The sequence below is a fragment of the Crocuta crocuta genome, unplaced genomic scaffold (genome assembly GCF_008692635.1).
Source record: "Crocuta crocuta isolate KB4526 unplaced genomic scaffold, BGI_CrCroc_1.0 scaffold131, whole genome shotgun sequence".
NCBI classification, from domain to species: Eukaryota; Metazoa; Chordata; class Mammalia; order Carnivora; family Hyaenidae; genus Crocuta; species Crocuta crocuta.
In genome coordinates this window covers 12,754,385-12,766,989 of record NW_027528977.1, presented here as the reverse complement: position 1 = coordinate 12,766,989, position 12,605 = coordinate 12,754,385, and the positions used below count along the sequence as shown (strand labels likewise).

At 54.2% G+C, this 12,605-nt stretch overlaps 1 protein-coding gene across 1 annotated transcript; it reads right to left on the bottom strand.

Annotated features, from left to right (window-relative positions):
• Positions 1 to 327: 327 nt before the first annotated feature.
• STC2 (stanniocalcin 2) lies at positions 328 to 11,431 on the bottom strand. The gene is made up of 4 exons (XM_077757300.1): positions 11,017 to 11,431; positions 8,746 to 8,888; positions 6,367 to 6,578; positions 328 to 1,480 (listed from the first exon to the last, which is right to left on the bottom strand). Exons 1-4 carry the CDS (start codon positions 11,165 to 11,167, stop codon positions 1,078 to 1,080), a joined length of 909 nt encoding a protein of 302 aa, XP_077613426.1. The 5' UTR covers positions 11,168 to 11,431; the 3' UTR covers positions 328 to 1,077.
• Between the last annotated feature and the right edge of the window lie 1,174 nt (positions 11,432 to 12,605).

Here is a 12,605-nt window from a genome sequence, read left to right as displayed (position 1 = left end):
CTCCCTTTCCAGCCTATGAATCCAGAAGCCACGTTTCCAACTTGGCCTCCTGGCATCAGGTACGGGGCTTTATCGATCTTGGCTGAGGGTCAAGGTGAGGTAACAAATGCTAAAGAAAATCTGTGAAACGTACTCCTCGTGTGTGCATTTTCCTCCAGGGGTGTGATTTGCCCTAAGTGGCTAGAAGCCCATGCCAGGCAGTTGGATGTACAAGTACATCGTCCTTTGATTCCTTTTAAAATAGCACTCAAAAGAAAAAAAAAACAGCCCCAAAAGATGAGCTGTTATTTCTTTTTTCCTTTGAGCTTGTTTTAATGACCCAGTTGCTTTGTTTGAAAGCCATTTATTTAGACGACAGGTATGTAGTTGTAACTGGATAAATAAAAAAGTGAAACCAAGAATTGAAGCAGTGGTTAATATACAAACACATGGGGGCCACTCCCTCGGACGTGGTCCCCCAGACAGCACAATGGCTCAGAAATTACACGTAGAGCCCTTGCCCTCCCCCTCCCAAGCAGCTCCAAACCTCAAGGTCCCATGCAAGAAACTGAATTTCCATTTGGCACCAAGTGCCCACACGGCCCTGTCTCCTCTCCGCCCTTCTGACTCCCAACTCGATTTTCACACTCACCCCTGCATCGGAATCCAGCTGCCCCCTGCCAAGACAGCACCAGAAGCTGTGGGGCCGGGGGCCAGCACCAAGCGCGAGGTCCAGCGGGCGGGCCTGCCGACCCCCGCCCTTCCCCGGCCCACCTCCCCCACAGCACAGCAAACCGCAGGCCGCCGCCCAGTGGCTCCACGGATGGAAAGAAGACAAAGTTGCAAGGAGGCTGCGTGGAACGCTCACTTCAGGATGTGCAAGTGTGGAACCCACCGGGCACAGCCGAGACCTCACCGCCGCCCGGGCCATCTCCGCCTCACCTGTTCGTTCCGCTAGCACACGCCTTCATCAAGTCCGCCATCCCCAGCAAATCCTGCGTGTGACATCCCCCCTCTTTAATGGCAAATGTTCTGGAATGTCCATAGAGAAGAAAATGGACGGCACGGAGGAAAGATTTCCCGGCCAAGCCTTTCATTTCACCTCCGGATATCGGAGTATTCAGACTGTTCCTCCTCCCACTCGCTGCTTCCAGAACTTCCCGGGCCCCCGTGGCCGGCTGCTCTGCCCCGGGCATGGGCGTTTGGGTGGCTTTTGCTACCTCGCTCGCCCTTGGCACCTCGGCCCGTCTCCCGACTACTGGGTTCCGAGAGGTGGGGACCTATGTCTCCGTGGTGGGCCCTGGCGAGCTTGGCTCTGTCCGCCTGGGGCTGGCGCTCAGGGGGCCCCGTGGGGGGCCTCTGGATGGCCGAGGTGCAGAAACTCAAGATGGAGCACAGGCTTCCCCAGTTCTGCTCACACTGAGCCTGCACGCTGTGGGTGACGGCCTCCTTCACCTCCTCCCCGCAGGTCAGCAGTAGGTTCACCAGGTCCACGTAGGGTCTAGAGATGAAAGGCAGGAGAGAGAGAGAGAGAGCGAGAATGGACCCAGTCCCAGCTGGGCCACGGAGGGAAGTGGTGACACCAGGCAGGACAGATACAGCCAGTGCCTGGCTCGGGTTTAGTTTGGTGAAAATGCTTTCTGGAATTGCTCCAAGCTTTTAGACATATCCTGTGGGGTGCCGGCCTCAACCACTATTTACTAGGTGGCCATTACGTACCAGGCTCCATGCCAGGCATTGGAGAGAGAGAGGCTGGTGGTCGAGCCTACCACCAGGAAAAGGGCCAGTGACAACTCACAGGTGCGTACAATAAAAGGAAGAACGTCTGGGGAAGGTGGGGGAGGATGCCAGGAATGGCAGCTGTGGGAATGCTGGAAAGGAGCATGGGCGTGCTTCGGGTATGCTTTTTAGCGGGAAGAGAAGTGAAGTGTCTTGGGGACTGGTGGAATAATACTCAGGCAAATGGCGAAGGGTCTGAAATATCAAGCTGAGGACTCTTTTTTGGCAGGGGGGCAGAAGCCATCAAAACTGGGGCTGGGAGCTCCCCATCACCCTCTTGCAACACGGCGTCAAGTGGGGCTGCCTGGCTTTGCACTTGGTGCCTCTCTCCCAGGTAAGCCCTTTCTAAGTGAGGCTCCCAAGAAGCTGTTCTCCCCGTGTCTGTGTTTGCCCCTGGTTTAGGCTCATGATGAAGAAAGGTGTTTCTGGAAGGTACTGGATGCAATTCCATCTGTACCTGGAGGAGTCTGAGATAGGTGGAGAAGGGTGGGAGGCAGAGGCTGGGATCTTCCCTTTCCTGGTAGTAAAGGTTGAGGAGGGGGAGTGTCTATCCAAGCATCTCCACTCTTCCCAACTGGGCTTGCCTAGAACTAGAGGTGAGGGCTGGCTGCGAGGGGCCCGTGTGTTGGAATGAGTGCCAGCCCTGTGTGAGATAAACATACTCGAGTCTGGAGGGGAGAGCGTTGCCCAGGCCGTCCAGCTGCCCTGGGTTGTTCTTCAGGAAAGGCACTGGTGGAAGAACGACCCCACCATGCCAACGCGGGGTGGGAGGTATGTGCCGAAGGTGGGCACCGTGTGTCTGCTTTTATGGGCCTGTCTGGTAAGAGGTGTCACCAGCAATGGGCTCTGATGGCCCACTCACTGAACCTTTCTTCCATCTCCCTGGCCTTTTAAAATCCCCAAGGCGGGTATGGAGTGGTCCACGTGGCTAATCAGCATTCTCAAGCAGTCTTTGGCTAGCAGTATTTCTGGGTATATTGACCGTGAGCATCGTGCGGCTCTGGGTCATCACCTTGGGCAGGAAACTCACTCTGGAACGGGAGATCATTTATAAGAAGGGGCAAGACTTCTTTCCCTCTGTGAGCCTGGGCCACCTGGGTGAACGCATCTTAGCCCACATAATCTCTTCTTTGCAAGCTGGCAGTTGTTGCCAGGCACGAAGAGCAGATTGTGTTTTAGGACTTGTGAAGTTTACTGCCGTTTTGATGAATTAGTCCTCAAGTTGTAGTTGATTGAACTGTCCTCATGTCATAGATGTAAAAATGGAGATGGCGGGTGGGGGGGCCTGCGGCGGGGGAGAGGAGAAAGTAGTTTTTGGAAGCTTCTGGGCTGGGAAGGCCTAGAGCCGGGCTGAGAGCAGAGAAGAGGAATGTTTTGGCTGATAGAGATCAAGCTGCCTTTTAAGGCCTACTTGATGCCTTTGGAGTCAGAGAGTCTGTGCATGGCTGATGGACAGGGTGCTTAAACTCTCTAAGGCAGGCTCTTAACAGCAACAAGGACAGGGAAAACACTTCTCTTCTCAGGCTAGCCCAGGAGGGCAGTGGGCAACACAGGAGAAATGTTCAGTGCATGCTTGTTTCCTTCCATCTTTTGACAACTAGCCACTGATTGCCCGAGGGAGCTCAAGGTCACGGAATAGATCTGCTATCGCAGCATCAGGATTTTAGCACCTGGTTGCACCTGCCGCCCTCTGGGGCTCGGTGAACAAACCATAGGGGCTGAGAATCTCTCTCTCTTTGGGAGAAGGCAGATGCTCTTCGAGTTTCTTGCCCCAGGGTAAGGGGAGGGCTCTCCTGGGAACGTACAGGCTGCCTCCTGGCCTCCTTCGCCAGGGCAGTCTGCCTGCCAGATGAGCTCCCAGAACCCCAAGACAGATCCGAGAAGGCTGGACTAGCCCACACTCTCTCCTGCCCTTGGCGCTCTCTCCCGAGGAGAAAGCTGTGAGCCATGGGGAGGGGTGTGTGTTAATCTAAGCCGTGTTTCGAGCTGGCGTGGTGCCTCCTCAGGCTGCAAACTCAGCCCGTGTCTAATGACAAAGCCCAGCTTTCTCAACTGGGTGTCAGCAAGGCTAAAAGATTTTTAAAAATACTTGGAGGGGGATGTGCCTGGAGGCTGCCAGCACCCAGTGACAGGGCGTGTGGTAGCCAAGGCAGTTGATATGGAGAAAGTGGGGCGGGAAGGGGTGAGAGGAAAAGAGGGAAGCCGAGAGCTTGAAGGGAGCCACTTCCGCCAAACCCGAGTGTTTAGGGGGTGGATGGGGGTCGGGTTGAGGAATGGGGGTGATTGGATTCTGCAGTGACTGTGATTTTCTCTTCTCTAAAGTGAAAAGCAAATTTGGTTCTTATATTGTTCTCTGTTACCAATGCCACACATTCTTAAATGGTCTTCTTGATATTTGGGGACTAGCAGGATCCTTTGTGCCCAAATCGGTTAAGACAGTTAAGGAACAGCTCAGTCAAGTCAGCCTGAAGTTCAAGGTGATGCCCTGCCCAGTACGGCTTCAGAAGGGCAGGTAGTGGGGGTCTGTGGGGAGTTGGGGTTAGGTGAGACCCACTTCCCAGAGGCCCCAGCTTTAGCACAAGGAAAGGGGACTTGTGTGCAGGCACAGTGAGCATTCTCAAAAAAGGCCTGGGCTAACTTACAGGGTGAGCCACCTGCCTTCCCAGAGTGGGCTGGGGTGGGGGGCTAGGCGTTCATTCTAAATGATCAAGGAGTGCTTTGGAAGTAAAAATCTCATGCCTCCATGGGCTGTGTCTCCACGGAGGAGGCACCAGAAAAGCCACAGTGCTTTACTCCTTCTTTAAATTCCAAGGGCAACAAAAACAAAGTAAAACAAAACAAAACAAAACAAAACACCACAAAAGCCAACCAAACAAACACAAACCCCTCCAAAACCTTCAGTTTTCCCCAAGAAGATTTTTCTCCAATCTTGAAAAAGACAAAGTCTCTTTGCACTCCAGGAATGTATTACTGACTTATAAACTAGTGCCCATCATCCATTCTTGAGGCCAGCGAACTATCTATATGGATGACAGCGGACTGAGGACAAAGGGGCTTTAGGATAAAGTCTCTCAGCCATGGGGCATTTGCCTCTTCCAGAAACAGCTTGAAGGAAGGGGACCTCACAGTGCTCTCTGTGTAACGGGGGCGTATTTGAGAAAAGGGAGAAGAAACCCTTGCTACATCTGGGGGCTGGTGAGCCTTTAGCAGGTCTAGTGGGGAGAGCGCAGGTCAGGAGCAAGGAGGTTTGGTGTCTCTTCCCGATAACCCGCATTCGTCATATATATATTGCCAGCTCCCAAGCTGGAAAATAGGGAGCCAACCTCAGAGCACAGTCTTTAACCTCTTAGCTTCCCTTTCCTCCTCTGTTAATGGGGATAGGGATCTCCATCTGGTAGCCCTTTTGGGAAAGGTACATGAGATAGTCAGGTAAAGTCCCTGGCCAAGGGCCTGGCCCACTCACAAAATGATAGCTATTATCATTATTGTTATTGTTGCTTGGTTTCCTTAGAGGTGCTTGGAAGAATGATAGATATTTTAGCGGACATTAGCGTGACTAAGGAAAAGACCAACATTATTTGGCTCTTGGTAAGAGCTGCCTGCAGAGATTCGCGGCGAATCTTATAATCCTAACATGGCGGCAGGGGTGTTGCAAGATACCTGGGAAGTGACAGGTGACGGTTGGCCTCTGTCATCTAAGTGGTGTGGGTGGGGTGTGGAGCAGCCTGCTTAGTGACATGGCCCCAACTAAGGAGCAAGATTTCATAAAATTGTACAGAGACCAGCCATATGTCACTGGGGAAGGGGCCATCGTAAGCCACCGCCCATGCTTCATGTCAGGGGCAACTGTGTACCACATGCATTATCAACTTTATAAAGTTTAGGATCCTACAGATGGGATTTTTTTTTTTTTTTAAGGAAGAAGACGTCCTGGGTTTGTTACTGCATTGCAAATCTTTACATAAGCGAGTTCCTATTTACCACTCTGGCATAAAGGTGTTTAGCTTGTAAGTTTTTGACGTCGGTCTTGTGTTCCCTTGGGGAGGGCATTAACGTGTTAGAGAAGGTGAAATGGACCTCTGAGGGAAAGAGGGCTCTGGAGGCGGGGAAAAAAGCTATTGCTGTCAGCTTTTGGCATTTAAGGTTCTGGGGCTGGACTGCCTGGCTTTGCCTCTCCCTGTCTCTGTGACCTTCACTTCAGTGCGTCTATAAAATGGAGACAAGTATGGCACCTCCCTCACAGGGCTGCTGTGAGGATCAAGGAGAAGATCTGTCTGAAACACCTGAGCACACTTGGCACTTAGTAAATGCTCAACAAATGTTCCTAGTGCTCAGCTGTCTGAGCCCTTCCGTGGCCACTTGGAATATTCAGAACTGTTGGGATCTGTCGCTTATGCTTTTGAAACCAATGGTGGAAAGTTCTTTCGCTTTTCCCGAAGGCCAGCAGGAAAGGGACTCCCAGGGGAGTCAGTGCAGCTTTCTGAGGTTGAGCACAACCTTTCCCATCTGACCGGACTTCGGCCTCCAAAACAAGCCCCTCGAACTCCTCTAACACCGCCCGTGGAGCCGGCCCCTTCTCCCCACAGCCCCCGTGGGGGCGGCACTCACTCGTGCAGCAGCAAGTCCTTGAAGTGAATCATCTCCACCATGACTCGGGTGTTCTCTTGGGCGGCAGAGCACAGGTCGTGTTTGAGGTAGCATTCCCGTTGTAACTGAAACACCATTTCCTTAATGGCCGGGCACTTCCGGCTTATGCAGCCGAATCTGTGCCGCAGAGCATGGGCCTTGCACTTCAAGGCATCTTTGATGAACGATTTGCCCTGGGAACAGAGAGGACAGAGAAGACAGAGCGGGGCAGAAGAGACAAGTCCTTGTCATGAGCTTAGATGCGCGTTCTTGGCCTGACACGGGGTCTGGGTGAAAACGCTGTGAACCTCAAGGCCCTGCCTCACACTGACATCCACGCAGGTTGCGGGCTGACGCCACATCAGGAGGCTGGGTCTTGAATGACAGGATACCTCCGGCATTTGGCCAAAAAGGATGTTCCTCCAGGAGACTTAACAAATCTGCCTCCTTCCTCCCCGGCTGCTCTACTGGTTTTGGGGGGAGGGGGGGCTGCTGTGGCGGTCTGTCCTCAAGGCAGCCCAGGGTTGGTGGCTTGGTGGCAACTTTTCTGGACCGCGAGGGAACTTTGGCCAGATGTAAATCCAGAACTCCCAGCAGGAGTTTTCCCCAAGCAGGAGGCGTCTGCTCGTCCTCGTCTCACATCGTTGCTTTCTCCTCCTTTCTCATCACGACTGGGTGCTCCCTGTGCCTCCTTTTCCTGCCTCAGTGCCTCCCACCACCCCCAACCCAGACCCTTTTCTCCTCCTAGCCTTTAAGGAGGAGCATTCTTTTCCTTTTTGAAAATGATTCGACTCCTTTAAACTGTTAGGATTATTGCCTCTAAAAGGCCCGCCTGGCACACTGCCTGGCAGCATCTGGAGTCTGAACTGCCCAACTGACAGCCCCTCCCCCACACGCCCTGCCTCTGAGTGGCTAAGGCGGCCAGGCATACATCTGGCCCGCAGTTCTCTTTCCTGGCAACCCCATTAAATTGTTCTTATCCTAGAAAGGAGACAGCTGTTGGGGGTGTGGAGGCAAGCTGAGGTCCCTTATCAACCTCTCAGGGCAGGGAGGCATCGTGGGATACCTGCCTAGGGATCCCTATTCCCCCAACCCTATAGAAACAAGCTGTCGTTGGAGAGGTCCCCCCCCCCCACTTCCCACCCCCCTCTGTTTTCAGACAGGCCTGGAAGTAACCAAGCTGAGAAAGTAAACGGGGTGAGGTTGGAAGTGGGAAGCCAGCCAGCACATTTATTTCAGTTCTTCCTTGCGAAGCAACTGAAATGGCTACAGATAGTGTCTCATCACTGAAAAGCCACCTCCCTGAGGTCCCCTTTGCTTTCCAGCGGAAAGCCAAAGAGGACGGAGGGTAGGGTGTGCCAGTCTATGAAGTAGGGACATACTGGGAACCAGCTTGAAAGGGATGCTTCACACTGGAGAACATCCTCCCGTCGGTTGAGAGAAAAAGGAAGACGAATTTATCTGAGGGCTGTGGCAATCTGTGTTGGTATTCTTCCTCGGCATCCTGTGGGATCGCCCTTCAGCACACATCTTTCCTCCGGATTTCCTAGTATGTTTCCTAATTCCAGCTAATCCAGAAGGGAGGCTTTATGAGGGAGCCTCGAGGAGTTCAAACGTTCTACTCTTTCCTTCCCTGGCTTCTGTTTCCCCTCCTGCCACCCCACATCCTCTGTAGCGTAGGTTGCCAGGCATTGCTTTGTCAGGCTCTCTACAGGATGTCAGGAGATGATGACTGGTGACATTCACAAATCACACCTAATGGCCTCATCCAAACACTGTCTGCCACTCTCCAGTGCAGTGGGAGAGGAAGTTGACGAGATAGAACATCAGGGGGCTGTGGAGAGTGGGTTGGGGGAAACACGAAAAAGGTGAGCCCAATGCCACATGCCAAGTTATGCATGTTGGAGATGATGAATTTCTATGAAGTTTGTGTCTCGTTTATTCTTTCCTAGTAGGTGAAAACAGGTCTTGGATTGTATAATTGGAGACCCTGCTCTCCCCCACCCTGAACCTATTTCTAATGTGATGGGCCTTGCAGACCTATCTGGGTGGCCAGACATAGTGTGTCCCCTTACAAGATGTTTATTATTTGTTATGACCTTTGTGTCCTCTGCTATGAATAATTAGGTGATTGTTCAACTTGCTCTCCGTAAGGATTTCACCTCCCTGACGGTTCAGGAGAGAACCCCACGGGTGGAGTGGGGAGAGACTGGCATCCTGCTGGGCACCAAGAATGTGTCTTGCGAATGCTAAAACACACCATGAAGATCAGCTAAGGAAATCTGTTCAAAAGTCCTTCCCACGAGCATTTCGATCATGCGACGCCAACCTAAAACATTTTGCGCTCTATGTGGTTTTTACCTGGGCATCAAATTTTCCAGCGTTGTGCAGAAAAGTCATGCAAATCCCATGTAAGCCTCGAATCTCGCAAGAGTTGTTCTCGAAACATTCAAACACACCACACCCCACGTCGCCGGCGTTGACCAAACAGTGCTGGATTTCCGCTAAAATGAGAATTACATACACATGGATACAAAATTCTCAGCCATGCTGGGGGGAATGCCGAGAGGTCGGCTGAAAGAGAAGTTAGTAATGACTAAGAGAAAATTTAAGAAGATAAAGTTAGAAGTGACTATTTTGGGATCTAAAAAGCCAGGGCAAGAAAATTTCATCATTTAATCTACTTATGGGAATGTCACTACTTGTAAAGACTGTATCTGTAAAAAAAAAAAAACCAAAAAACCAAAAACAAAAAACTTCGCCGAACCTACAGTAAAAAAATCACAATCAGAAGTTAGGTCTGAGCACTCCATTTTTCATCCTTTCCATCTTCTTAAAGTATTTGTGGAAATACTTAGTTTGAAAGCAGAAGAGATTTCAGCTTCCTAAACCCACAGACAAAAATAAGATTTTCAATGATTAGCTTGCTGTCTCCCTCCTGTACTTCATCAATGAAATACCCTTCTCTTCTTGGAACTTGAAGCTGCTGCTATTAAATCACAGCCATTTCCTTCCTGACCCCCAAAGGCCAGCGTCCAAAAAGCAGTTTCAATTCAGCTTTATGATTCAACACCTAAAAATCAAAACAAAATTCCTATTAAGGCAGCGCCTCCAAACCATCAGCATTAAAAATACCAGGCTAGGCAAGCTGCGGTTGCGAGATGGCTCAGGAATCAGTCAGATGGGGGCTAGCCTGCAGAAACGCAAACGTCGCAGTCGGAGGCTCCTTTTAAATAGAGATCCGGTGTGAGATATCACTTAATCCCCTGGAATTCCCGAGACCCGGGAGTTTGCTGCCCTCCTTCGCAGAACGTGGCCCTAATTCATCTCTCCAAAAGGGGAGACTGAGGGAGTGAACTGTCAGGCTGCCGCCTCTCTTCCGTCCCTCCCCCCAACCCAATTCACTGATTTAAGCCAACCACAAAATTACAGCAGGAAAGTATATTTTGGAAGAAGGGCGGGGCCGGAGTAGATAATCCGCATTCAGATTAAATCTAGCGAGAGAATGAGGGGCGTGTATTTGTTGAGGTCACCAACTACCGAGAATCACGTTCGGTTCTCAGGGAAAGCACCGGGGAGGGGGGAAGGGTGGGCGCAGGTCCTAGGGTGAACCCCGCGCCGGCGGGGGCTGCGGGCGCTCGCGCGTGGAGCTGGGGGATTCCCGGCTGATCCCACGCGCGGCCCCGGCGCGCCGGGCAGGAGCGCGCGGGGCTGCGATTCACTCGCTGCGGGCGTTCCTAATGGGCACTCGTGCATTCTTGCTCGTGCGGTGAGCGCACGAACGCCGTAGCTGGGTTTCAGGCCCCCAAATAAAGGTGAGGGGGGGGGGGCGCCGAGCGAAGGAGCTGTAGGCATATTCTCTCTCTTTCTCTCTCTCTCTCTCTCAGGAGCTGGGAAAAGGGCCAGCCCCGTGCCCTGCACGCCTGGCTCTGCTCGGCAGCACGCCGGCGAGCCGAGAGCCGGTGGAGCAGCGGCGGCGCACAGTTCGGGCCGTGTCACCATTTCGTCGCCTGCTGACCTGCCCTGGAGCGGGAGAAGGCGGCAGCACCTCAGAGGTACGCTTTGAGCCACCTCCCCTCACCCCTCCCCAGAAAGCACTGCCCCCCCAAGGGGGCAAGTTCACAATGTAATCGGTCTGGCCTACAAAGTTCTCGGATGTCGGGCATCTTTTGAGGAGTGGGGGGTGGGGTGGGGGAGTGGTCCTGTCGCGGCCAGCCGGCTCGTAAGAATTTTCCGGGTGCGGGGCGCAGGCCGGCTCCGGGGACCCACGGTGCCTCCCGAGGGGCGGCCAGGATGGAGCAGGGAGCTTTGCGCCGGACCGGAGACTCCGGGGCCCGCACTGGCCTGGTCAGAGGCGGCCTCTTTTGCCCTCGACCCCGGGGAGGACAGCAACAAGTCCTGCCCCAGCCATTTCATCACCCAGCCAGCACGTGCAGATTCCCGGCGCGCGGAGCCCGGCGCGGACCGAGTGTCGCCTTGCCTCGCGCTTTCCTTTGCACGTCCCGCGCCACCCCAAGAGTTTGCGCTGCCCTAGGTGGGCGCTCCCTAACCGGCAAAGCGCCCGGGGTGCGCTGCGTGGGTGCACGGTGCGGTCTCCCAGCAGCTCTCCGCCTCGGGGGCGCTCTCACTTACCTGTGTTCTGCAGGGACAGGCGGCCTTTCTGCTGGGAGCCCCTGTCTTGGGGACCCTCCGGCGGGTTGGTGGCGTCGGTCCCCCGCGCCGGGTCGAAGGTGGCCAGTACCAAAGCCAGGGTCACGAACTGGCCCAGCCGCTCGGCACACATGGTTCTTGGTGTAAACCTCCCTCCCGAATCCAGGAGACCTGGATTCTTTGTGCTCCCCTCCGCCTCTTCCTCCTCCTTGGCCGCTTCCCCTCCTCCTCCCACTCTTCCTCCTTGCTCGCCTTTTCCCTCCTCCTCGCGGCCGCGGCTCGGATAGAGGTTACCCAGCGCCCTCCCGTAGCTCTCTGGAGAGCATGTGACCAGGCCGTTAGCAGCGCCGCGAGTGCCCGGCAATGGCAGGGATGGTGCCTCAAATATCCCTGGAAGCTCTGGTGTCACTTGAATGAAGGAGTCGAGCAGGTGTTGTCCCAGCGGCTGGACCAATCCGAGACCCCGGCCCGTTTGACAACACGGCTGGGGGGCGGGGCCTGCGCCCAACTACTACGGGAGGAAGCGGAGCGCCGCTGGGAGCGCCCGACAAAGTTGCCGACCTGGCGGCGGCCACGCGTTTGCGTGCGTGTACGAGTGTGAGCGCGGCCGAAGATGCGTGCGCGTGTGCTGATGCTCCAGAGCTATGGCCGAAGGCACTTTAGAAAAACAAAAGTGACTCCCAGCTCCGACTGCAGCTAAAGCAGGGCGGGAGGGGACGGTCTGCGCTGGGACGGCGTTCCCCGCGGTCCCTGGCTCGCATCGCACCCGCACAGTGCTGGGAAAGTTGCCTTTTTCTGTCGTTTGGAATTCAGGGAGCTTCCCAACCCCGAGCCTTGACGGATTGGAGTTTCCAGGGCACAGTGACGGCAGGGGGCAAACTGAGTACAAACGGGAATTCCTGTTTTTGTGACGCTTTGCATTAAGAAAGAAAAAAAAAAACCCCACAACTTTCAAACTACCATAGGAGCAGAAGCACTAGATAGAGGACTTGGCCTGAGCAACTGGCCCATCTTGCCCCTTTCTTTTTGCTCCGGTTTGGTGGGCCGTGCAACACCCGGAGGGCCAGTTCCTTGCCCCTCCCCCAACCCAGACGGATTCGGGGCTGGGCTGCAGGGATCCAGGTGACCGACTGGACTTGCATCATTTCCAGGCGGGTGGCTGTGAGGCCCAGACAGCCCTGACTCAGCTCTCCGCAGAGCATCGCTTGCCCCAGAGGTCGGAGCTTGAAACGCAACTTTACGCGTCTCCAAACACACTCTTCCATTTTCCTAAAGTGCTACTCGCCGCCCCGGCCCGGGTTCCTTTTACTCTCCAATCATCGATGGAAATGGTTAAAACAAACAAACAAAAAAACCACCCCAAAACCACACCGGGGGAAATCCTCTCCATCTCTTCTTTCTTGTCGGAGCTTCCTCCGCAAGCGCGGCCGGGGCTGCATCTCCCCGGCTGCACTCTCCCCCGGCCCGCGGAAGCCGGGAGAAAAGTTGGGCGCCGCTCGGAGCGCCTCTTCCCCCGCTGTGTGTGTACGTGTGCACGCTCACGTCTCCCCGGCGCCGGGGCCGGGGNCCGC

Coding starts and splice junctions, on each gene's coding strand:
- STC2 (XM_077757300.1), bottom strand. CDS start 11,167: ATGTGTGCCGAGCGGCTGGGCCAGTTCGTGACCCTGGCTTTGGTACTG. Junction 8,889..11,016: donor CCTGTCCCTGCAGAACACAG/GTAAGTGAGAGC, acceptor TTCTCATTTTAG/CGGAAATCCAGCACTGTTTG. Junction 1,481..6,366: donor AAGGACTTGCTGCTGCACGA/GTGAGTGCCGCC, acceptor TTTCATCTCTAG/ACCCTACGTGGACCTGGTGA.